This window comes from Pseudorasbora parva, chromosome 15, assembly GCF_024679245.1.
Source record: "Pseudorasbora parva isolate DD20220531a chromosome 15, ASM2467924v1, whole genome shotgun sequence".
Taxonomy (NCBI): Eukaryota; Metazoa; Chordata; class Actinopteri; order Cypriniformes; family Gobionidae; genus Pseudorasbora; species Pseudorasbora parva.
The window spans coordinates 5982409-6006159 of NC_090186.1; the positions used below are offsets into that span (position 1 = coordinate 5982409).

The window sequence follows — 23751 nt, forward strand, 5'->3', positions numbered from 1 at the left end:
GCAAAACAGATAACAACGCTGTTTTTGGATGATTCTTTAATTGCAGGCACATTTGGGACTCTGTCATACACTCACTAGGGGTGACACAAATGTTTTTTCTATTTTCAGCCTGACGCAGTTATCGTTTTCACGTCCAGTGCCACGTTGTTTAAATAGCAAGTGCACTCACGCCATCTGTTCACCCATGGGCGTCTGGTCTGATAACCAGGTGTGTTCAGGCGCATTGTTGGCGTGCTGATATTTTGAAGAACTGAAAACGACTGCGCCATTGACCAACAGAAACCTGCTCTAAAGTCAATAGTGCAGTATTTTTTGTTTTATTTAAACACGCTAGTAATGTGTGCCTATAGGCGGTGCGCAACGCACGTACAGTCTGCTTATTACACACACAGCGATGAGCAGCAGCACACAAGCATTTTTAAATATGAAAAATAAAAGGGTTAAAATGTATTAGATTATAATTTTGTACATAAATATAAAAATGCCTGCATGTCATAATGGATAGTCAGTGCAATTCTCTCTGAGGAAATATTTAAATCTAAGAGTTATTTTGTAAAACGTCGAAATTGTTACCACTATATCAAAATGAAAACAGAGTTTATCACTGATCACACAGTGGGTTGTTTAAAAGTTTTTCATCATGATTTCATTAGCCATGTGCTCTTAGCATTTATGCTAACATGTTTGACAAAAAAGTGTTGTCAAAAACCTGTTACCATCAAACTCTGTTACCAATGTTATTTCTACACATTGCCTAATATGTTGATAAACAATACTAAAAAGAAATTACTTTTTCATTATAAAAGTAAAAAAGTAACTATTAAAATTGAATATGTTTTCAGTGAGATACTAGAAGATACTGAAATTCTTTCTGTTAGTGAGTTTTTGTCCCCTAACTTTTTGAAAAGCAAAATGTATCTCCAATTATAGAATAACTCTCATGAGGGGAAAAAAGTTTATAAATTAATATATTAGGCAAACTTAATCACAATGCACTGTATAATACAATTAAATTGTGAAATATTATTATTAAAATTAGATAGGGAGTTAAGTTCAAGGACTTGTGGAATTGGATGTATATTAGTGCCTGTCATCCTTACTGTTGCATTAAATCTCCAGACATGTCACAAATTGGCATTTTTTACGATTATATGTCTCATTTAATTGCCATAACTCCCAATGGGATCCATATAATGATTGTCAATTTACTTTTTTCCCTTCCACCTAAACGTTCAACTAATGATGCTTCTCAGGCGAACTAACTTCTCAAGGCTTTGTACATAATCATGCCTTTATGATTTATCATAACCAATTCTGTATAAGCTCCAAACACCTGAGATCCAATGTGCACAAATTTAGCCCAGCACTCGGCAGACATCTTAGTATAAGCCCTGGGCATTTCCAGTCAGGCATGTCTCCTATATCTATCCCAGACAGCAACATAGTGTCGGCTCAGATCCGGGCCACATCTGGTACACGTGGATTCTTTGTGTACCTGATGTGGGCCGCATCTGAGCCCACAATATGTTGCTGTCTGGGATGTGAATGAGGAAAGACTGAAATCGCCTAACGTGTTTGTTAATGTTATGTTTAAATAGCTTACTTCAGATTGGCTCTTAAGGGGCTATAGCCTCCATATGGAGAGTTATGACTTCTTCCATTCATTTTTATATAAGTGAAACATCTCCTACTATTACTCCAGATACATCCAAAGCAACATAATGACAGTTTTTGGAAACTCAGTTTCATCACTACAGATGCTTGAGTGCATCTCATTAAAGTGTGTGTGTGTGTGTGTGTGTGTGTGTGTGTGTGTGTGTGTGTGTGTGTGTGTGTGTGTGTGTGTGTGTGTGTGTGTGTGTGTGTGTGTGTGTGTGTGTGTGTGTGTGTGTGTTTGTGTGCGTGTTCAATGGCTGTCCCTAAAGTGAGCTCATTTGGGCCTGTGTTTTATGTCATTAGCCTTCAGATTGAACAATAATTGCTGAAGGTTTCTGGATCACTATTGGTTGTGCTTTTGTGAAATTAAAAATCAATATACTCCATATTTGTTACGCGTCTCAAGGACAGCAAATTCACACCTATTTTCCCGCTCAGCCCGATAATGACAGCTGTTATTGCATGATTTGAAGTTATTATGTTCATCCATAATAAATTTAGATAATAATTGTAGTCATAAAATGAAACATATTGTGCTGGTTCGTAAGTCACAGGGGAGATTATACGAAGCCTTTAATGTCTTATCATGCAGCATATTTGCACAAACAAATTAACATTAATTCCAAGGGAGTGATGTCTGGATAACGCGCGTGCGGATGGCAGCATAGCGAGGTGATGCAACGCGGCTGGCGGGTCACGGATCAGCAAATTGAGTACCATCAGCATTTAAGGGCTGCCTGAGGCAGCTGGGGTAACGCTGAAATTATACACCTTTCTGCTAGCCATCCTTCACATTCAAACAGGGGCCACCGTCTACTATTTCACACCATGGAAAACCCACATGGGCTGTTTTCTCTCTCTCTCTTTCTCACGGCTGGTTGATTTATAAGAGTCGGTTGAGTAATGTTAGACCGTTGCTACATTTGGTCCATGCCTGTCTGCTGTACCTGGGCAGGAGGTTTATTTGAAAGTTAAGCTAAGAGCCATATATTTTTTGGGCAGAACAGCTGCGCCGTGTTAAAGTACTGAAGAATAGAAGATTGAATTGATGCACCACTGTGGCATTTAATTGTGTAATTTGTGCTAATTTAAATAATAAAAATAAAGTTTTTAATATAGTTTTTATGTCTATGTGGTGTTTTAAATATGCTTTCAGACAAATGTGTAAATTCACCCCCATTGCTGAGTATTTTCTCTCTAAAACTGCCGTGAACCAAAGACAGTCTCACAAACACGGTTTAAAATCGCTGGTGTTTCTAACGTCACAAACTACCTTGAAACAAATCACGTCAATGTATGGGTGGGCTTTAGCATATTATTAAAGGTGTCATGAACTGGCTCTGAGGTCAACTAATGATGAAAACATCATAACTAATCAGTAATAGGCTATTTTCTAAACTGGTTTTGAGGCTCTCTCCTGAACGCTGGGTTCTGATGGGCGTGCCGCACTGGAGACTTGGAAGTAAACGCCCACAGCTAGGATTGATGAAGATTTGCATATTAAATGAGCTTCAGCTCCGCTGCCAGGGAGAAGTGGCAACCAGAATGATTCTCTCGACCACTGGGCTCGTAAACGTCTTTATCAAACAAACACAATGATTTATTTCTCATCCACCCGCGATTGTTTGGACTATTATTTTTATATTACACATAGCCTGAAAGATCGGTCGATATAAGCGCGAACACACACACACGCTCTGCGCCTTCAGATGTCAACGAGAGAGAGAGAGAGAGAGAGAGAGAGAGAGAGAGAGAGAGAGAGAGAGAGAGAGAGAGAGAGAGAGAGAGAGAGAGAGAGAGAGAGAGAATAGCAGAATAGAATATAATGAGATTGATCGGCCTGCCGGGCTTTGCGAGCCCTGGCCCACACGTGTCTGAGTCCAGCGTGCTATAGTTATGCTCTGTTAGACACGTACACATAAGCAAAACAATCTATAACAATGCAATACTATTACATATAAAAACACGTTTTATTCACATAAGTGTGTTGCACCATTCCTGTCGGATCCAAATCCAGCATCGACCAGAGATTAGTTTACAAACGATCCCGCAGGGAACTGAAGTGAACATGTCTTCCCCACGTGAGCTGGAACTTCATTACAAATAAAGTTCAACCACTCATTCCTAATATTAGTATCTGAAGGAAGCTTATGCAGCGACTGTGTTCTTCCACAACCAGGAATAGCGCAATATCTTAATCTTCCTCGGTATGTTTATTGTTGTTGACCAGCAGGAACCGATCAGCTCCATGAGTCGATGGGCCGGGCTACTGGATTAGACGTGCTGTAGAGGCGGTGTTTCGTCGCGCACTGACGTCAGTATGAAGCACAGGACCGTTCGCTGAGCCTGGTGTCTATAAAAGCTTTTCTTTGGCTAACAAGGACGTTTTCAGCTCTGAAACTTAGAGGATAATCTTATATTACCATGACCGTTTATATATCAAAAGCTCAAGGGAAAGTTGATTTCTCAATTCATCACCCTATTAAGTGCAAGAAGGGGAGTCTTATTACCAGGTTATCCTGGTATATGTTTCTGTTGATATGAAAAAACGGGTACACATTTTTAGCGGTTTGATAAGCTAAAGACAAATCACATTAATTACCATTATGTGTGCGACGCTGTAAAGAGCGATACCTTTGTGCAGCGTTTACTACAGTAACTTGAGTAAAAGTTGAGCGAGTGGATCTCTGAGCTGGGGTGAGTGAGTGGAGGCGGGGCTCATTTGCATTTTCATGTATATTCATGCCACGTATACTAAAGAGTTACATTGAAGCTATTTAAAGCTCATAACAGGTTTTTTTTCACAGGAAAAAAACATTTAAATATGTCATTTTGGTGATCAAACATGAGTTTTAAAGAATAAAAGGAAATACGGAATATCTATAAAATTATAAAAATGTAAGTTTACAAATATATTTATGATATCAAAGATTTACATTTCTGTAGCTGTAATTATGTAATAATGTGTACTTTTTAGATGTTGTCTACAGTGTTGGGGAAAGTTACTTTGAAAAATAATGTATTTCAATATTGTGTTACTCCCTAAAAAGTAACTAATTGCATTGCTTAGTTACTTTTTCTCACCTGAGCTGGGCTTGTTTGTTTTAATAAAATAAAAAGTAACATTTTTGGGCAGATGTAACTTGAGTAATCAGACTACTTATTTCAAGTAACAAGTAAAGTAACAAATTACTTATAATTTTAAAACAAAATATCAGAGTTACTTTAAAAAATAAAAATAAGTTACACGTTACTTTGTTTTCCATTCATTAACTGAGAGTTCTCTTGTCACCATGTTGACAAACATCGGAAGTGTAGAGGCATTGTGTGTGAACATTATGGTTACTGTAGTTCTAGACTAAATGTGAGCATGCATTTGCTCATCTCACTAGCAAATCTCCAATAATTAAATGTGTTAAATAAAACAAATGTATTTATGCAATTAATTAAACAATTTATGCTTTATTGACCAATGTACATAAGCAAAAATAACTTTAGATTTTTTGTTTTTATTGATGAAGTAACTGTTAAAATTTCTTCTCCTGCATCCAATTCTTCTGCAATCCAGAATGGCAGCACAGCTGAAAGGTTTGTTTGTTTGTACTGCACATGGGATTTTGCATTTTCTTCTTATTTCAATTTAGCTATGAAAGGGCCTTTACTTGTAATGCTTTATGCCTAACACTGTTTGATTTTACATTCATATTTTACATTTCTGTATAAATCCAAAAGTACAAGAGATATGTTTTAGTACCTGTAAATGGTAAATACACAACCAAACCAGGCTGGATAACTTTTGCCAAGTTCAACTTGGCCAAAAAAACCTGACTGTTATCATTTCTATTGAACTAGGGGACATTTTATAGCAAACAAAGTATTGCAAGCAAAGTAAGTCCGACTAAAATTGAACTTTTAAAGTGCACGTATACATAGTGCTGCATCAAAGTCCCTTTCAAGTAAAGTCAGTTCACGCAGTAGCCATATTTGCAACGCCTCTGGGCAGCTATTGTTGGCATACAAGACCAACTCCTACTTGGATGGGTAAAGGCGAAATTTCTTAAACTGCTTGCCAACTTACACTCAAAGTTTTTTTAAAAGCTTACTTTTTAGGTTGGTCTAGCCAATGCGGATGTGCAGTCCCAAACGTGTCTCAGGATTGTTTGTGCAGTGATGCGATGGCTTTATTGTTGACGATTGGCTCTTCCACTTAGAAAGCAGGACTTATTCCACCATTTTTTCTTATTAGGGGTAATATGAATGAATCGTCTTGGTATCCAGTCTTTGTCTACTTTCTTCCTTTAGCATCAATGCTACCTTTAACCTAAAAGGAATTTGTGTAGATCATGGAGTGATATATAAAAAAAGAGGTCATATCTCATCAACTGTAAATCACTCAGCCAAGTTTGCTCTCCATTCCTTGCTTTCATCTCCATCGATCGTGAAGAGAGCGAGACAAGACACACGGGTGGGAGTGAAATCTTTTTGTACAGTCACCTTGATGAAAGTCCAGATTTCTGTTAGTGATTTTAAAAGCCTGAGCACCATTCATCTCCAGATGTGCGTGTCAGACGCCTCCACACTTGCGTTTCAAGACTTGATTTGTCTGTTTATCCTGGGACTAAGTGGTAACGTAGCTCGCTAAGCTTGTAAAATGACATGAAAGGCCAAAGCACAGACATCATCAAATGGCCATAACCCTGCTTGGGTCTATGCTGGGCTAGCGTAGCGAGCTGGTGAGACTAACTCCGCACGGCCATCTGGATGTCTTCATCTGTCAACTACAAAATCGGTGCACAACTACACAAGTGTCCCTGTAGTCCGTGCAGACCAGGAAACTGACACATTGGGAAATAGAGATAGTCATGTTGTTGACATGATAATCATGAGAGCGGTGCCTGTGGAATTATATAACAGATTTTTTTCTTCATTTTTAATCTTTTCATAAACACGTATTTCATTTCAGAGTAAACTGAACAGCTCCCCATAAAGAGCTTATTTAAAGACACAGTTATACATAGCACTTATACATGCCTGTGACGTGAATCCACAGTAGCTCTGAGGCGGGACTCTGAAGCTTCGTCTGACAAATAAAAAAGTCAAATAGAGTGTGCTTTACTTTCTAAATGACAGATACCCTCCCCACGATATATAAAAAAACTGTAGATTTCACTCTTTAACACACACTTTGAGTGGAATACAATGCAAGCCGTGGTTAAAAGCTTAAATCGGTTTTGTCTGACTAATAATGATGCTCACATAAGAGACATGAGCAGCTTTGGTTCTTCAGTTTAATGAGCGCAGATCAATCAATGCATGGAGTTTATTGCCGCCTCTGGTGACAGACTCGCATAGCTCAAGGTTCAGGCAGTCCCCCCTCTGTCTCTGATTTGTACTGCATGGCGACTGTTGCTCTGTACATAATTAAATTATAGATAAAAAGAGCTTTGTTTTTCATGTTACTCTGACAATTAGTGGAGTTAAACAGCCTTGCTGTCTAAACTGACAGATCACCGCAACATGCTTTCACCGACACAAATGAGGTGTCTTTGTCTTTTCCTCTAGAAAACAAGAGTGGGAGTGACCTGCCACAATAGACGTTTGAAATTGATGCGCATGTTGAGTTTCATTAATTGTTGTTTTTGAAAAGGGTAAAAGGAGATATGATTAAAATCCAGTTTGCTTCTGCCCAAGAAGTAATGGCTGCTTTTTGAAAATGTGTTCAGTCTAAAGGGCAATCCATAATTGCAAAAGTTGGTAGGCCATTTGGGGTCGTAAGCCTTTAAAAAAATCTCACAATTTATTTTTAACCATTTATTTATGAATGGGTATAAAATATCAGAAACAATTCATAAGTATTTATTTTTCATTAAAAATATGTATAAATATTAGGGCTGTCAAAATTAACGCGTTAACGCATGGGATTCGTTTTTGCCAATTTAAAAATGCAATTAACGCTGCATCAGTTTTTTTTGTCATCCTTTGGCTGCGCTACAATATCTGCTATCAATCATTCAAGTGCGATTAAACCACTGACATAAAACAAGAACTTAAATCTGTACTGGCGTGCTGTCAGTGAATCTCCTCTCTGTGTGAGACCAACACTATCTCACGAACAGTTCATACGTACTTTTACAAATTGGCTGATGGTTAGGGTTTAGAGGTGGGGTTGGGGTTACAAAATCATACGAATTGACCAAATCGTCAACTACATACGATTTAGCAAAAATCGTACAAATTCACAAGAGTGAGGTCGTACAAATTCATACGAATTAGCTACCTCGTAAAATATGAAATGCCGTGAGATGAGACATAAACAGGACTCAAGCCTTGATAATGCTTTCGCCGGGCTCCGTACTCCGCACGTGCGTCCGCTGACTACACGTGCACCTCCCTGTCCCAAATCCTGGATCCCAGCATCCTAAACACTCGCGATCTTCAGCCCTGTGCCAAATGGCACACTACATGTGTACTCTAAACATGCTCAACCGCCCACACTGCATACACAGAATGCCACTTCAGACACTTGAACGAACAAAAACACACAAACGTATGACAAAATGTCCGCTTTGTCCTCGTAAGCACAGTCTTAAATTGGTTAAAAAAGTGTTAAATGAACGCAAAGAGTTGTAAGGACATCGGCTGTCTGTCAGATCTGATCAGTGTCATGTGCTTCAGATCTTAAAGTGACAGCAGTCTAAGGCCACAATCAGAAATCAGAATTTAGAAAAATCGTTTTTTTAGACGTGCCTTGTTGGCAAGTGCTATTCACACTAGCTCCGCCTAACAATGCCTGTTGGGCCAAACAAGATAAAAAAGACGAAAATACTTAAACATCTTCAGTGGTAGAGCTTAAAGGGATAGTTCACCCAAAAATAAAAATGCTGTCATCATTTACTCACCCTCATGTTGTTCCAAACCTGGATGAGTTTCTTTCTTCTGCTGAACACAAAAGAAGATATTTGGAAAAATGTTTGTTACCAAGCAGATAAAGCAACCATTCACTACCATATAGGGAAAAAAATATTATGGTAGTGAATAGAGTTGTTCTGTCTGCTTTGTTAGATTATATAAGAATATACAATTATTTTCACTTTGTAGCTATTTCACGTAGTAAATAGCATTTACAGCTACAATATTTGCACTTAGTGTTAATATCGTCTATCACTAGGATTTTTTTTTTTTTTTGCACTTGTAAATAGCAATTTACATAAAGAAAATATGCTATTTTCACTTAGCCGCTGCCTTTTTTTAATGTTGCCGATTCAGCCGTCCTGCAGTCTCTGTAAAGTTCTGTCACTATAAAAAAACTATTTTAAAAAGGCGTCTCTCACTGCAAAAAAACGGTTGGGGATCAGGACCTAATAATCCCGCTGCTGTGATGTCTGTTGTTAATGTAAATCAAAGAACAAAAGACAAAATCACACACTGCGTCTGATTGATCTTTTGTAGCTTTAATAAGGATTAATCTATATTTAATTTATAATTAATGCAGTGAAGACTGTGTAGTGTTTAATAACTTTATTACATTTCTGTAGTCTATATTTCTTATGCTTGATAGATTAGATATTTAAAATATACTGTCTTTATGTTGTTTCTACATTAATTTGGAGATGAAATGTGAAATAACACAATATAAAATATAGGAAAAACTTGTAATGTTCGGTGCGATTAATCACAATTAATTGAAGAAAAAAAGTGTGCCTAATTAGTTACTTTTTCAATCGATTGACAGCATATAAATTACTGTTAAACTTTGAAGTGAAGAGCATGCTGGGAAATAGAACATTTCAGTTAACTTTAAGTTTGTCTAAATTAACAAAAAAGTTTATAAAACTCAAAACAATGACTTATAATTCACACTCACACTTATAATTTGTTAGTTTTGTAAACTCAAAAGTGAAATAAAGTTCTAAATACTCATAAAAGTTAATTTGCTTGAAGTAATTTGTTTAATTTGAGTTGGCTCTACTCAAACTACTTTATTATTTTGAGCGTTAGGGTTTACAGTGCTTTGTCATTTTTCAATATCTTGCATTGCCATTATGCAAAAAATGAAGAAAAAAAAAACGATTAATGTTTCTTAATCATTTTACAATTTAGAACATGTCTTACAACACAATAACCAGTGCAGGTCTAGATCTGCACACCATCAGAGCGCGTCAGGTAAATGTTAGTCAGCCATTCCTGAGTAATATTAAACACTCCCAATTTTGTCTGGGTCTGTTGGGACACTATTACTAACCTATAAAAAGTACTAAAGATTGCCCACGGGTGCTCAAGCCCATGTTTCTCCAGCCGTCCAGCAGGCTTTCAGTCCCTCTGGATATTAAATCTCTGGGTGGTTTTCCCTTCAAGCCCTCAAAGAATCCAGACAGCCCTGGCTGTGCTCCACCCAGCCTCAGCGAAGGGATCCGGCCGACAGCCTGCCGCTCTGAAGGTGTTCCACTCCAGCAGGCACGGGGGAATGTGGAAAATATATATTAAAGTATTTAATAATAATTTTGGCCTGGCCCTCTGTTCATTTCAGCTCAGTTTATTTTAAATAGACTTGAGAAAAGGGGGAAAAAAACATCCTGGAGGAAAATAACATCAGAATAGAACAGCATGTTATTGCCTGCTGATTAAGAGATCTAGTCACTTTGTGCTGCGAAACATGTCGCAAATAACTGCCAAAAAGATCAGACGTAATAGGAACACCTTGAACAAGTCACGTCCTAGTTTTTTCATGCCTTCTTTGTTGGGTACTAAGTGCGTGTATGCAGACATTTATAAATGTGGTCAATACGCTCACTTGAAGTGGTATCCCTTGAGGGTAGCAGTGCTTGCCACATTTCTTCTGGAATAAAACTACTGTTTTTGCCAAATGGCAATGCAATAAGATAAGATATTGAAAAATTGCAAAGCACTGTAAACCCTAACGCTCAAAATAATAAAGTAGTTTGAGTAGAGCCAACTCAAATTAAACATATTAGTTCAAACAAATTAACTTTTATGAGTATTTAGAACTTTCTTTTACTTTTGAGTTTACAAAACTAACTAATTATAAGTGAGTGTGAATTATAAGTCATTGTTTTGAGTTTTATACACTTGTTTTATTTATTTTTATTTAGACAAACTTAAAGTTAACTGAAACGTTCTATTTCCGAGGATGCTATATGTTATATAATGTTTTTGTTGTTGTTGTTTGCTGTTTAATGTTTATGTTTTTTATTTATTTGACAGGGACCATGTGCAAGCACATTAATCTTACAAGAGAAAAGATGCTTCACACCAGATTTAGCTACAGCTAATTTCCATCCGCAGTCCCTGGGCAGATAAAACAATAAAATATATGCTGTTTAATGTTTTGCTGTTATTTTAGAAGAGTTCCGGTTATGTTGGCGGTTTTTGGGGAGCATGAGCTTAATTTGAGAACAGATAAATGTTTCATATTGCTGCTGATGCTAGCATTATGTTACCAATTAGCAAGGTAGCATTTATTTAATTAGCTAGTTAAAGCTAGCCAAGTTTCCACAATTAAAAATATTAATGTTGATCGTTGTATGAATGTTGATTTTAAGTTAAATGTATGAATTAGCATACCCAAATATTTGAAGTTAAGAGTAATTAAAATGTATTTAGAATATATTTAGCACAAAATAAAAATCTGCAAGTTCTGCTTAGTTAAACTTAAATTTCTTAAATTTAGAAAAACAATTCTGTAACCAATTGCCTCAACTTATTCGGGTTTACAGTATTTTTATTTTTATGTACAACATTTGAAACTAAATGGTAATTCAAATGTAATAATATAATTTACGTTTGCTATTTCCTACACTAGTTTTAACATGTAATTTAAACATGTATTTTTACATTTTATTTATTAATTGCAAAATTAAAATGTAAATTAGTATCAAATATGTTTAACATGTTCAAGCTAAAATTTTAGAAAAATAATAATCACAAATATATAGTCACAAGAGAATTAAGAAAAATAACATTTAAATAATAATTTTGCTACAATTTTTGCTTGAACATGTTAAACATATCTTATCATTTCTGTAATAAATTTTCATTTTGCAACTTATAAAAGCTCAAAATACGTGTTGAAAAATTAATATAATATAAATTATATTATTGAATTTGAATGATCATTTTGCTCCAAACATTGCACACACACTGTAAAAATTTTTTTTGAAATTCTGTGAATTGATGCAATTTAATTCACAGAAATTTAATTCGGCCAACTGAAAATTTTTCAAATGGAGACCTGATTTTTTTTCTTTTCTTTTTTTTCTTTTTTACAGTGTATATGGAAATTGTACAATTAAATACAGAAATGCATTGCCATTTTCATTTCAAATTGAATATTGCTGCCCATATGCTTCCATACAACACTTTAAAATATTCTAAAATATTGCTTTATTACTACACTTCACTCAACTTCTGCCATTTTGTTTTTAAAATGAATTTGGATAAAATGACAATAACAGTTAGTGCCATCGCTGAAGGATGGTAATGCTACTCAGGGAAGACACACTAAAGACCTACTCAGAATGAAGTATCCTCTAAAATGATTAGCTCTTTGTGAAGGCTTAGCTTCCAGCTCTATGTGGAGTAAGGTATAACGTCGCTTACACAAACTGTCATCTCCACATGACTATACGGTATAATCCCAATTCAAACAAAGGAATTCAATTACCTGATGCCATGGCAACATTAAGCTGATGAGGACTCACTAATGTGTATTCTGAGTTTCAATATGAAGATTTGGGGATTTTTTTATTTATTTTTTGTTGAGATGAGTTAAACGAAAATGAAGAAATCTGCAATTAGTATGTGAACAACCTCAAGAGGAAACCTGGAAAGCCTGGCACTATCACTCGAGACGCCGCTGAATGAGAATGTTAATGAACATTTTGTTGATTATAAATATTCAAACATGAATTCACACATGCTTACATGGCTGTGTTTAATCCAGCTCAGACATGATATTCATATGAGCAAAACAAATGCAGAATTTCTTGTCAATTCTCAACTTGTCAATTGATCAGAAACTACTGACTACTAAAGTATTTCCATCCCAAACCGTCCAAAATCGAAGCTATAGTTTAATACGCTAGTAATAAGCACCATGGAAATATGCAACACAGGAGCGTGCATCAAGGGTAAAGAGGATTAGAAATCATTTGCATAATAAACAGGCCAAACAACAACAAAATAAATAAGAAAAGAGGTAAATAAACCTTGAAATGAGTCCTTGTCTACCTCCATCCATTTGTGATGCACATAGTTTATTAATCAATATTTGTGGTGCATAATTACAGTTGTTTTACTCATTCTAGGAAATGGAGATTCATAAGTGACCTGTAACAAATGCATTATACGTTCGGGGGTAATGAGGTCCCTTTCATGCTTTCATTTATCAGTGATTTGGCAAGTCATCTGAGCAGCAGGAAATTAACTTTACACTTTTTAATTGTGTTTTGTGTTTATCTCAATTCCTTGGCGCCGCTTAAAATCCCAGCAGCTCAATCTTCATAGTGAACGTTTCTTGAGCAGTAACGCAAATAATGAATCAGTGCATCCACACCCATTGGCCAGAATCAGCAGGACACTCTCCTCATTAGGTGACCTTCGAAAAAACTCAGCGGTCAATGTTCATCTGTGTCGGTCTGTCGTTATACCTACACAGCAGACCTTCTGCCTCAACTTTTCAATGAAAAAAAAAAGTCCTTGTCTTCAATAAATCCCAAGTACCATGAATATGGAGGCCCAGGAAAATGAAAAAATAATAGATAAATGTAACAATTACTTGATCAAACAAATATACGGTAATTGGTTGTATGCGTTACTTGTTTCCTTTACGTATCATTGTCTGTGTTTATTTTTATTGTTACATTATTTGCTTTTAATTTCGGCAGGCCTGGGCCTGATTTATGTAAGACGAGATTAAAATTTTGTTAAATTTGTAAAATTGTTCATCATTTTTAACTTACTGTTTGTCCCTTTGGAGTACATGGGTAAGGCCTGGTTGTTGACAACTACTAAGACAAATTTTAATAGTATTATTATCTCTAGAGTGTCTAGAGATAAAAAAAAACAAACAAATATAATATATATATATATATATATATATATATATATATATATATATATATATATATATATAGCATTCTCGAAATTGTCAGATTTCTGTGACCAGACAGACAGACAGACAGACAGAAAGATAGATAGACAGACAGACAGATAGATAGACAAACAGATAGATAGATAGATAGATAGATAGATAGATAGATAGATAGATAGATAGATAGATAGATAGATAGATAGATAGATAGATAGATAGATAGATAGATAGATAGATAGATAGATAGATAGATAGATAGATAGATAGATAGATAGATAGATAGATAGATAGATAGATAGAGTTCGTAACTCAATGATGGCAGATTATTGACAGATTTTTGTTTTGATATTGCAAACCATGAGTATGCGTTTCAAAAACAGCTCCCAGACAAGACAGCCACCATGATGAGGTTTGTTAAGGGATTACATGCTTATGATGTAATGCTCTTCAATACTTGGGAAAAATAATAAACGATTCCTTGATGTTGTGACATGCTTGTGCCCTACCCAAGGTTCAAGTCTTATCTTGATAGAGTAGAGCAAGTGGGGTTGCTCTCTCTCTCTCTCTCGCTCTCTCTCTCTCTCTCTCTCTCTCTCTCTCTCTCTAAGTTTGTTTTGATAGACTTATCTACTGTATTCACTTTTACTTTAAAAACAGTGGTGTAGCTTCAGTACAGCATTTCAGAATTTCGAATCGAACATTACAATATTAAACGTGTTTCTTGGTGTAACAACGATTTTATATATCGCCTGATAAAATCCTAAAGTTTGTGAATTCCCAATAGTCTGTTTTAGTCTGAAATCGAGGATCCGCCTTTGCTTTCAAGTGATTCGCCCGCGTTTTCCCACCGAACGCCTAATGTGGGTGTGCTCTCTGTCAGTCAAGATGAGTGACAGGCCGAGCGCCCTAAGCCCCGCCCCTCAGCTGCCGATGCTATTTGAGTGAGAGACGGCTGCTTTACTCACCCAGAGCTGGTGCTGGAGCCTCGTCAATGGGAAGGGAACGCCGCGTTGGAAAAAGCGCACACTGTTTAGCCAACTTTCAATTGCACCATGGTTTGCACCTCAGTTTCGTGTTTGTGGACTATATTTTGCCTTCATTTATGTTTTTATGCGAACACTGGAATAGCACAGAACACAAGAGAGGGTGAGTGCTAAAGTTTCCTTTATTGCATCCTGACAGCGCGAGCGCGAGCAATGAGCAAATCAGCAGTTACAGTATCGACAGTCTGACAGACAGCAGTTTTATATTAGCACACATTAGACAACGATAAATGGCTGACTGTGTCTGATATCAGGAGGATTTATCTCCTTGACGCACAGACTTTCGCTATCAGACGTGTAAATTACAACTGCACATCGCAACTTGACATAACCTGATAGGCAATATTTATCTGGTTAAGATTAACCCTCACAGCCCTGTGTCGCCTGGTTATCACGTTCTCATTTAATCAGGAAACACTGCTTTCCACATAGCAAACAACAGCAATGCCAAACTTGAAAAGATCTGCCTCAGTGTTAACCAACCGGGCAGCCGATGCCTATACAGCCAATTCTGCAACTGGACTGCAATACCACGTTTTGTATGTTAACATACTCATGGGATCATCTTTAGTTAGTAGCCAGTAAAGGAATTGTCCGGGATGAAATCCTGCGATATTCAAGCAATCATAGTGCTTCTGTATTACCAAGTTATCGAGTACAGGTTTAGTATGTGCATGTCTGTACTGCAAATAAGTGTATCACACAACAACGGCTATAGGCTATAGCGTAAGCCGAAGGTTTTGTGTCTCCTTACCGAAATATGAAATTAAAGGGCTGTAAGCACGTCTAGTTGAGCGTATGGTTGTTTGCTGTTGTTTAATTATGTGAATCATTTGTCTTTTAATTAATTTAATTTAATTTTAAAATAAGGTTCTGATCTCAATGCCCCTTTGTGCCTCTTTTACTAGGCAAAATTGTATTTAATTATTTATTTAATTATTTAACCAAATCTATTTAACATATTATCACACAGAAAAGCAAATAACGCTTCAACGAAATGTATTTACGTAATTTAATTTCGCACGCGATGAAGTCGTTGCGCTGCGCGCGCGTATCCGCGTATGTCCCCCGGCTCAAACGAAGGAACTGTAGCGATTTCTCTGAAGCGAAAGCTTGTCCGTGGGTTATTTTGACACATGAACAGGTGTCGCGCGGGTTTTGGAGGTGTAAGGTGCTTATTGTCATAAATCTCCACCGCTGTCTGCTGAAAAATGGGTCAAACTCGCGCGCTCTCTCACGTTTAGTCTGTCTCTGCGCTCGCTCGCGATGTAAAATGCGTCTGGAATATGCGCGAGATGTGTGGCAAACATTTATCACAATTAAAGATGCATTATTGTAAGTGTGCGCTTTGTGTCGTCGGCAGTGATCCTGCTGGATTCAAAGGCGCAGCAGACAGAGCTGGAATGGATATCGTCTCCTCCAAGCGGGGTAAGCTGGAAACTTTACAACTTTGTCCATACACACAAACATTTATGATTTTTCACCTCTGTAATGCCCGCTTTCTGCTTGTAGCAATTTAAGTGCAACTTAAAATTATGTGGTGGTGTAATTTGAGTCTTTGCACCACATCACAATGTTTCTAAAACGCGAAACAATGGTAATTTGGTTATATGAAGGTGGTTTTGTTACTGTTAAAAGTTGTTGATCCTCAACTATAGTTTAAGGAAGGCGTGTGAAATACAAACACATTTGTTTTTAGAGTCCTGCAACTGTGTTCTTTTACTTAACTTTGTAAATTAACTAGTTGTGTTTTTTATGCTGCTCTTTGTGTTTTTAAAAGTATCTAGGTTTCTAACATTTGAAAAATCATATCTTAAAAAGTAACAGCATTGATTTTATGTTTTATATCAGGTGATTTGATAGCAATATATCAATATATTATTAGGGTAAAAAACGAAAAACAAACAAACAAAAAAACAGTGTATTTTTATTGTATTGCACAGTTTCTCGCTTTTCAGAGTAATAACTTCATCTAAAATTGGTCAAAAAAGTATGTATAGTGTATTTGTGTAAATGAAAAACTTTTTAAATGAGTTAAACAAAGCACGGCGTACATCGAATACATTTTTTTCAGGGGGAAGATGTTAGAGAAAATCCTATTTAATAATTTTTAGAAATTTACAGTTCATTTTGATGTTAACACTGTCCGGATACTTTACAAAACTTTTTTTTGTTGTGGAATTTGACTACGTCACTATTATTCTAAAATGTGAAAAACATGATTTATTTATTTTGCAGCAATACATTTATAATATAGATTTTTTTTAAAGACTTTTTTAATAATAATTTTAGTGTTTGCATTGATTGACTGAACATTTTCAGAACGCTGCATATAATCACAGATGCTAAAAATACATCTTTTATTTTAATGCAATACACATATTTTAAATATGCAATGGATTGGCGGCAGATGAACTCACGCAGATGATTTTATATCAAGCAGTCATGCATTCGTTCACATGCACAGAGGCCAGTTTTAACACGCTGAAACATTCTCCCTTGAGGTGATTTCTGAGCATTTTCGTACAGCACACGATATAATGATGATTAACTGCGTTTTCCTTTTTCTCAGTGGGAAGAGATCAGCGGCTTGGATGAAAACTACACACCCATTCGCACATATCAGGTCTGCCAGGTCATGGAGCCAAATCAGAACAATTGGCTACGGACTAACTGGATTGAGAAGGGCGATGCCCAGAGGATTTTTGTGGAGCTGAAGTTTACCTTGAGGGATTGTAACAGCCTTCCAGGGGTGGTAGGCTCTTGCAAGGAGACGTTCAACTTGTACTACCAGGAAACCGACGTGGAGGTGGGCAGGAATATAAGGGAGAGTCAGTATGTGAAAATTGACACTATAGCTGCGGACGAGAGTTTCACTCAGGGCGACCTGGGGGAAAGAAAGATGAAGCTCAACACGGAGGTGCGTATAATCGGGCCCCTCTCCCGCCGAGGCTTCTACCTGGCCTTTCAGGATGTAGGTGCCTGCATCGCTTTGGTCTCCGTCAAAGTGTATTACAAGAAGTGTTGGTCGATTATTGAGAACCTGGCCACGTTCCCAGACACGGTGACGGGGTCAGAGTTTTCGTCGCTGGTGGAAGTGGAGGGCATGTGCGTCAGCGACGCAGAGGAGGAGGCCGACAACTCTCCCAAAATGCACTGCAGCGCAGAAGGAGAATGGCTGGTACCCATTGGGAAATGTATATGCAAAGCTGGATTTCACCAGAAGGGAGACGCATGTGAACGTGAGTACTTGATTTTCATTTGCACACACATCTGTTGGCATGCATTAGAGTGACACTGATTAACCCTGCAAGCAAAAGAAGAGAGGACAATGGAGCAATTAATAAGTTATTATTATGTGTAAGACTTGCTCATGTGTCCATTTACCAAGACAATCCTTGTTCTAATCGTTTGACTGAGCGCCCAAACGTAGAATTATCCCAATGCGAGGTAATTCATCCGAATTACAGCGAAGCAATGCAACAGCAAAACAAACCATGCTGCAGCTGAAGAACGATTAATAAAAGAATAACAAAAAGAACAAATTGAGCAGAGATAACAATGATGGATTAAATGTGGGGGCAAAATCCTTGGCACAATAATTGGAATCCCTGTTAGTAGTTTGATTTGTGGGCTCTTAATTTATAGCCTTATGCACATTGACACTGGAATTAAATGATAACTAGCACTCCAGCCTAGCTCTCAGAAACAGCCCTCCTCTCTTTCTTCATATTTTCTTCTCTTTCCATTTGGCACCGAGCCAAACCAATCGCTCGCGAATGACACCACGTCCGGTGGAGGTTCGGCCTGACGCCCGGCCCTTCTCCGGACCTTTGAATTGACCCGACAGAAAGAGAAAACAAACAGCAGAGAAGTGTCCAAGCAGGAAACGCAATTACAGCTGCCTCGCACAAAGACTAAAACACTCCCAGCGGCGTCACTGCCACTAATGGTGCTAAGCGTTGTTTTTTTGGTAGTCACATGACATGATTAGGATCTGCAGGAGAGAACCTCTCGTTTTTGTGTGGTTTAAGTGGCCGTCCAGCCTTTTTTCTGCCGAGCTGGGTCACCTCCTCCACCTCTATAGATTATCAAGTGTGCAAACCAGTAATGATCTATCAGATATCTCCGGAAGGCTTGGATAGCTTTTATGCGATGCACACACACACGTCTAGATCATTAAGTTATCACGTAAAGGGTGCTTCAGAACACTATTATGTTATCAAAAGCTAAAATGGGCAAGGCTGCTTCACGTTGAGAGGTTGCTGCAAAGCTGAAAGCCGTTTCAAAAGGCAGAAAGGGTGCAAAGGAGAAAGTTGATGGTGCTTCTATGTAATATGGGCTATTTGGCACACATTAAGCATCGTAAAAGGATGCCTTTTATGTCTCTTTTTACAATTCCACCCTTTTTAACCTATTAAACATTCAGGATTTTTTACCCACTCAAAGTAAAATAAATAAATAAATGAAATAGTGAAGCAACGACGAACTCTTAGAAAGTCTCGATTGCTTTTCCGGTGAATTAATCGCTGTTCACCAAGCCATCTTGCATTCCTCAAAGACAATGTTGTCTGTTTCTGGCGACAAACAAACCCTATCACCCATTTAGATTCCTTCCTTCCATTGTCACTTTATGAGTTGTGCGTCGCTCCTGGCATGAGTGGCTGTGATATTACCGCTGTAGTTAATCTAAATAAAATGAGCATGAGACTGCCGCATCAGCACTTCCTCTTAGCGATCCTCCCGATATTAAATTGCCTGTTCAGAGTTCCCCCCCGAGCACCGACCAGACTGAAAAACACTGGTGTGTTTTCCCCCTCTGTCAGGGAAACAGCAATGCAGTGCACGGTATCTGGGGCTGAAGGCCCGTGAGTGACAGGGGTCTTTTTAATATGGAGGACTGATCTTTCTAGGAGCATACAGCTCATGTTGCGGCTCTCTCCCTTTTCTTTATCTTCTCTTTCTCTCCCTCCCCTCAGGGGCTCGGCCAAGCCACTGTGACCCTGATGCTTTGGAAAGCTCCTGTTTTTACACCATCTCACAGTGCTCTGTCATAAAATCCCCACTATTTATATATGAATAAGCACACAAACAGGCGCTCATGCATACGGAGCAAAGTCTAAAATGTCTCGCATTAAAAATTGAGTGGGGAAACCTAAGGAGGGCCACGCATGGTTTGGCCATCTCATTCATCAGATGCCTGATGGAGGATTGTGTGTCTTTCATTTTTTCCCCTTGTTTTTTCTTTTTCTCTAATCGGCCGTTCGCACAGGACACACATCCGTTGGCACAGTATTCAAATTGCTTTGCTACATACTTGTGCAAGGCGGATGACTTTGATTGTGACATGTTGAGTCACAACAGACTTGTAAAATGTCTAACTCTAAAACTATCCAGTGAAAATTTAATTGATGTTGTTTCTTCTGTGGAACTACACAACGAAAGTGAAGGGGCTACAATATTGTTCTGGACCATGTTGACTTCCATTTTCATGGTGAAAAACCTTCAAAATATCATCTTTTGTGTTTCACAGAAGAAAAAGTCTCAGAGGCTCCATCCCTCGCTCTCTCGTCAAATCATTTCGTGGCAGTCTCAATGCAAGGCTTCACTCCGTTCTGCTTTTCTAGATATTTTACAGGAATCAGTGTTATGGGTGTTGGGGGAAAAAAAGAAATCTGAAGTGTTCAGCAGCACGCCAGAGTTTATTTGCATAGAGCTCAAGTAAAAATAGCCGCTATTCATTTGCGAAGCTCTGTTCAACAGTGTCTACTCAGAGAAAATGGAGACACTAAGTCCTCTGGAGGCAAAAAAAAGAGACATTGATCTCTTTGTTTTCGTTTAGCTTTCCCGTGGAATGTATGTTGCTCAATCACATCACATTAATAACTGTATGTCGTCTAAAGAAATGCCTAATATCGACCGAGAGTTGACACACTCCTCCAGTTTGCGTTATTTACAAGCCAAGCCTCTGTTTATTATTCTAAGGGGGAAAAACAAGCTAGCTCTGGCTAACATGCTATCAGGAGGAGGTACTGGCAACGGCAGGCGCTGACACCATCCATCTCCCAGATGTCAAATAGTTGGACACAAGTTAGTCAAAGCCTGATGGATTGCCAGAACACAGAAGGAGGGCAATAGCTGTGGAGACAAGCTGCAGAAGTAGCCGAGGTGGAGGGACGCAAGAGCAAGACCCAGGCTCGGTGAAGGCCGTGCTTTGCATTTCAAATGACGCCACCAGGAGTTGGGGGTGGGCGGATTGTATAAAGCCCTGACATGCAAGTGATTGATAAGGTGTGAAAGCAAAGGCTACAAACGGTCATCCGTTAGAGAACTGTAAATGGGCTTAATTATTCAAACGGAGGCGAGTTCCTCAGGGAAGCCCGTTGGGTCCGAAGCTGTCAGGGTTAGAATCATCTGCTGATGGATAATGGTCTTCTCGGCCAGTCAGGGTCTTGGAGAACAGCGGCATGCTCTCGGAGCACTGTTTGTTTTTCCCCCTCGGTTTTGTCAGATGGAAAGTGGCTTTGAACACGAGCGGAGCTGTCATTGTGTTGTGTTGTCAAGGCTGTCAGTTGGCTGTAGTCCAGTTATTGATGTGTTGAAGTTGCTTCATGTTCACAATCACATTTCCTGTTGTTTCACTGGATCAAAAAAAAAAAAAAAGTTCTTTGGTTAAATGATGAATGATTGGCATACTGTCATTCGTAATTAAAGGGGTCCTATCATGCTTTTCCACTTTTTCAACTTTAGTTAGTCTGTAATGTTGCTGTTTGAGCACAAAAAAGATCCATAAGGTTACAAAGTTTAAGACAGACTGGGAAGAGAGGAGCTGTAATAATGTGTTTTTTGAACAATCAAGCATGAAACAAATTCTAGCAAACCCCAACTTTGTGAAAGGGGATAATTGGATCCCTCTAATTAAAGAAAAAAATGACTTTGTGGGATTTTTGATTCATGAACAAATGTCTTGTTTAAACTGATTCTTTTTTTAATGATGAATCAGTTTTGAACTCGCAGACAACTTTCTTGTTCTTCAGTTATATCTGATTCAAAATGAACAGAAAATTGAAACCATTCACTGATGTTATTAAAGATACTTTTCAACTAAAGTGTGAAGTAATATATATAAAAAATCAGGTATGTTGGTAAAGTAAAGTTGAATCGAATCAGTTATGTCTACTACACACATCCTTTGTCCACACACTAACTGATCTTCTAACGATTGTGAAGAATAAATTCATAGCAGTTAATACACATCCCAGTGGATCTACACCACAGCCGTTGACACACGCATGGGCAACAGCACAAAACAAGCGATTCTGTAATTTGTCAACTAAAAGTTATTTGGCTCCTAAATGATTCATTAAAGGAGCCAATGGCTCCCTTGTCATTTTCTGGAGTCCTGGTTGTGATATTAGCGGGACATTTTCATACTAGAACAAGCCTCCCAAGACTTCCTTCCTTTCTTCTCTCTCGCGCTGTAAAGGAGAAAAGTGTGCAGTTATGTAATAAGCTATTGATTTTGCTCTTAGGGAGAGATTGAGCTGCTGAGTCTCCTGCTCTGCCGCTCTCCCAGAGGAGATTCACTCTGACAACAGACCCTCCCTGATGCTCACTGAGTGTTAAGGCCTTCAACCTGGTCACATATCACTTTCACCCGGTCGCCTCGGGCCAGAGCTGCTTCGAACACACATGCGCGCGCACACGCACACACACACACACACACACACACACACACGGGTGCTTTGTTGCTTTTAACACAGTGTCCACTTGTCCAATTGCATCCATTAGTACGGATGAGCAGAGAGCAATTCGAAAAGAGAAGTGTGTGTGCCAGCGTTTAGGCAGCTAAAGGGGGTAAGCTGCCCATAGTGTGGGCCGCATATGTGTGTATGCATGCATGAAAGAGTGTTTCGCTGGGTGTGTCGGGCTAAAGAGACTAAGCCTATCAAAATCTGCTTGTGTGTTTGTGTGCATGCAAGGGTTGATGGAGATGTCGGGACCTGTTAGTGCTGCTGGAGTTGTGAGCAGGGCGGTTGCTGGTAGGGGGTCTTTGTTTGGAGGGGAAAGAAGCCATAGAGCTGGCTCCTCATGCAAGCCAAGGGTCAACTGCTCAGCTCATCCATCTTCCAGCCTGGCAGTGACCTGTCAGCTCGGCTGCTCACGTTACTAAGCAGAGCAGGCAGACCTGCATTGTGCAAGCTGCTCTGTTTGCAACCATGTGTAAATGAAGTTAATATTCACTGACCCCGCGCCCAGCCCGTGAGCGACCCTGGTGACACCATGGAAATCACAACGTTAGTAGCGAAACGACAAAGATTCCTGGCTATTCACATGGGCTATTTATTTCACATCGCTTCAGTGTTTTTTGTTCTCGCTGTCAAAATATGTGCGTTTGATGTAATGCCACATTTCTCTGCTGAGTCGTGCTTTAGTAGATTGCTGAACTTTGGTTTTGCATTACTCATGACAGAAATATCATGCTTTGAATGCTGTTGGATCGAGGGACCTCATGTTTTGCATTTTTCTATTCAAGGAAAGTAGTGTCTTAAACCAGAAAGTGGCTGGTCATTTGTTATCAGATGTTTTGTGATTTATAAGTCTAAGCATTTTAAAGATTTTGGATGAATCCAGTTTCCTAGGTGAACGTTTGTAAACATTGCAGAAGAAATAGTTTATATTATAACATGCACCCACGCATATATATGTATGTGTATATATATGTTGATGTTATGAGTAATGTTTCAGTTGGCTTAAATGTGTGTGTTTATAACGGCACCTTGAAATTATTACATTTTTGTCAAATTGAGTTATTCACATATTCTTATTCTGTGACAACTTATTTACATTTTTATTTATTTTTATTTTTTATGTTGTGTACATTTTGGGACTTTTATCATATAAAAGTTAATTGGACCAAAATTTAATTTAACAATTTTTTTG

General features: G+C 38.2%; 1 protein-coding gene across 1 annotated transcript in view; it reads left to right on the plus strand.

Moving 5' to 3' along the window:
• Window positions 1–14721: 14721 nt before the first annotated feature.
• The window catches only part of epha7 (eph receptor A7), an 85412-nt gene continuing 76382 nt past the window's right edge, over window positions 14722–23751 (plus strand). Inside the window, exons 1-5 of the mRNA XM_067418491.1 lie at window positions 14722–14911; window positions 16172–16236; window positions 17381–18050; window positions 19788–19851; window positions 21320–21375. Coding sequence (XP_067274592.1) covers window positions 14818–14911; window positions 16172–16236; window positions 17381–18050; window positions 19788–19851; window positions 21320–21375 — 949 coding nt within the window. The 5' untranslated portion in view covers window positions 14722–14817. The remainder of the gene's footprint in view (window positions 14912–16171; window positions 16237–17380; window positions 18051–19787; window positions 19852–21319; window positions 21376–23751) is intronic.